This window comes from Cyclopterus lumpus, chromosome 8 (assembly GCF_009769545.1).
Source record: "Cyclopterus lumpus isolate fCycLum1 chromosome 8, fCycLum1.pri, whole genome shotgun sequence".
NCBI lineage: Eukaryota > Metazoa > Chordata > Actinopteri > Perciformes > Cyclopteridae > Cyclopterus > Cyclopterus lumpus.
The window spans coordinates 4,819,163-4,822,222 of record NC_046973.1 but is presented as its reverse complement, the minus strand read 5'-3'; the positions used below and the strand labels follow the sequence as shown (position 1 = coordinate 4,822,222).

The 3,060-nt window shown below is 47.9% G+C and overlaps 1 protein-coding gene across 1 annotated transcript; it reads left to right on the top strand.

Moving 5' to 3' along the window:
* Window positions 1-2,828, top strand: uncx (UNC homeobox). The gene is made up of 3 exons (XM_034539890.1): window positions 1-256; window positions 816-991; window positions 1,794-2,828. The coding sequence occupies exons 1-3, from the start codon at window positions 1-3 to the stop codon at window positions 2,826-2,828; spliced, it is 1,467 nt and encodes a 488-aa protein (XP_034395781.1).
* Window positions 2,829-3,060: the final 232 nt, after the last annotated feature.

Here is a 3,060-nt window from a genome sequence, read left to right as displayed (position 1 = left end):
ATGATGGACAGCAGGATACTGGATCCACCTCACGCCCAGTTCGGGGGCTCACTCGGCGGGATGGTGGGCTTCCCGTACCATCTGAGCCACCATCACGTTTACGAATTAGCCGGGCATCAACTTCAATCCGCGTCCGCGGTTCCCTTCTCAATAGACGGATTACTTAATGGTTCCTGCACGGCTTCGGTGGGCAGTTCCAACCCGCTCTTGTCTTCGGGCTGCGGTATGAATGGAGATAATCAGTACAAACTGACAGGTAAGCCATATTATTCTATATAAATATATATATGCATGCCGCACAATAGCATCTCTGGGCTGGCTGTTTGCACAGAAAGACACAAAGACAGGATATTGCGATGCAAGTTGTTTTTAAAGGGCACCGCCGAACCGCAGCCACGAGGAGCATCCTTCGGCTCATCCTTCGGCTCCCTTCGTTTCCATCTCGGAAAGCTGAAGACGTACACAGAGAGAGAGAAAAAAGCAATGTTCCCGTCCAGCCCCGGAAATAGTAGAGCGAGGGAAAGCCTGTGTTAACATCTGAAGGTTTCAGAAAAAGGCGACAGATTTGTTTAGAAGCTGCAGGCTGCGTGCCCGCGCGCGCGCGTGTGTGTGCGCGTGTGTTTGTGTGTGTATACAGACCGCAACATCCCAAATGCGATCACCTTCTTCAGCTCCAAAGTTTGCAGAATGAACCTGCACGTGCATGCAAATGGTCCAGTTAGCATTGTGTTGAAATGTGGTAATTAAAAAAAATATTATTATAATAATATTGCAGGCTGTGTTTTGTTGACATTGTTTCCTCATTCCGCTGTCAGACTCGGGGGACCCAGACAAAGATAGTCCTGGTTGCAAGAGACGGAGGACTCGCACAAATTTCACTGGTTGGCAGCTGGAGGAATTAGAAAAGGCTTTTAATGAGAGCCACTATCCCGACGTGTTCATGAGGGAGGCCCTGGCTCTTCGATTGGACTTGATAGAATCAAGGGTTCAGGTAAATATTTATTTTTGTTCCTTCATATAACATTTTGAGCATGTTTGTGTGTGTTTCTTTATTCCTTTGTTTATTAGTATTTCATGACAAAGGCTCAGCGTTTCAATGTATTGGTCCTAACTGCTGCATAAAAATATAGCAAAAACCTTCAGGTATTAAATGTTTTGGTTCATAACAGACACCTTGTAATAATAAAGAAATTCTAACCAAAAGGACCCACTAGATGGATGTGTGTTGTTTGACCTTTCATAGGTTATGTTAGTCCAATAAATCAATTTTAATTGCACCTTCAATTTTAAATTTCTTTAACCACATAATTATTTCACAAATCTTGGCGTTATATTTGTCAAAAATATATTAACAATCTTAAATCTAAATAACCAATAACACCAAATGTACTCATTGTAAAAGACTGACATTAATTATGAACTTTCCGACATACCTTTTAGAAAAATATTATTGTTGATTAACATTGTAAGTTGAATTGCTTAATTGGCTTTTACATGTGAAATAATATGTAAAAAAAGATCTAAACCTCTAAATCTGACCCATACTTTAACTAAATGTAAATCTTCTTTTGTTAAGCTTCAGCCATATTTATTGGAGCGTGTCTGTGCACAGATTTTTTAATCAAAGGCCTAATTAAAGGCCTGCATGGAAAACAGCAAGAGCAAGGTGCCACCTCACTATTTGCTTAATTACCGTAATGTAAAATCACTGACACTTTTTTTTTTTTTGCTCTAATTAATTTTGCAGCGACAGAACATTACACACTTTCCCACTTGTCTGTCCCTCTCTGCAGGTCTGGTTTCAGAACCGCAGAGCCAAGTGGAGGAAAAAGGAGAACACAAAGAAAGGTCCAGGTCGACCGGCTCACAACGCCCACCCCACCACCTGCAGCGGGGAGCCCATGGACCCGGACGAGATCGCCCGGAGAGAGCTGGACCGGATGGAGAAGAAGAAACGCAAGCAGGAGCGACGGCTGCTCAAGTCCCAGAACAGGCTCGCTGCTGGGGATTTATTTCACACCCCGGGATCGGACAGCGACAGCGGGTTGTCGCACGTGACCGACAGTGACCACACGGGCCCACCTTTTGACTCTGTCGGGGGGAACCACACGCAATCGAGCTGCGACCAAACACCTCACCCTCTCCAGACCCAAAACCACAACCAAAGACACTTGGACCGGGACGCTGGCGGATCCGAGCTGGACTCGCCCGACGCCAGCCACCGGTCCAGCCTGTGCTCCAACAGCAGCGCCTCCAGCGTGCAGAAGCTCAACCCTTTTAGCGTCGAGAGCCTCCTTTCGGACTCCAGACCGAGACGCAACCCCGCGGCCTTACACTCCTCCCGGCCTTTGATAGGGAAAGGACACTTCCTGCTCTACCCCATCACGCAGCCGCTTGGATTCATTGTTCCTCAGACTGCTCTGAAGACCACAGCAGCGGCAGCAGCGGCAGCGGCAGCGGCAGCGGCTCTCTCTGACATCGACACCCCGGCGGAGAGAAACCAGTCCAGTGTCCGCTGCAGCGGCTCTGCGGGATGTAGGAGCAGCTCGCCAGACTCCGCAGACCCCTCACGAAAGGGCCCGGTGGGATCCGAGGGGAAGACCCGTTCACCGCACAGCAGCCCGCCCAGGGCCGCCTTTTCCACCGGCAGAAGCTCTCAGACCTCGGTCATTTGCAGCGAACACAGTCCGACACTCATTAAGCCCGTCGATGCGGAGCGAAAAGAGCATTTAGAGATCAAGGACCACCCGGACAAGCCCGAGTGTGTCCTCAGTGACAGTCCAGCGGAAACAAAGACAGACTCTAAAGAAGATGTCGACATGGAATAAATAATTTGGGGTAAAAAAGAGAAGGGGAGAATCACACTGATGTAGCCTCTAAACGACACCATGTCATTAGGCCAAAGCTTAACCAGAAACCACATCTTTGCATCTAATAGGTTTCCCCCACTTTGCTGTTAATTTGACCATGTTGTCTCTCTCTCTCTCCCTCTCTCTCTCTCTTTCTATCTCTCTGTCTCTGTGCGCGCGTGCGTGTATGTGTGTGAGTGTGTGTGTGTGT

Bases quoted from the DNA above. Each gene is read 5' to 3' on its own strand.
- uncx (XM_034539890.1), top strand. From the start codon at position 1: ATGATGGACAGCAGGATACTGGATCCACCTCACGCCCAGTTCGGGGGC. The intron at 257-815 runs GTAAGCCATATT...TTCCGCTGTCAG, and splicing joins TAATCAGTACAAACTGACAG to ACTCGGGGGACCCAGACAAA. The intron at 992-1,793 runs GTAAATATTTAT...CCCTCTCTGCAG, and splicing joins TGATAGAATCAAGGGTTCAG to GTCTGGTTTCAGAACCGCAG.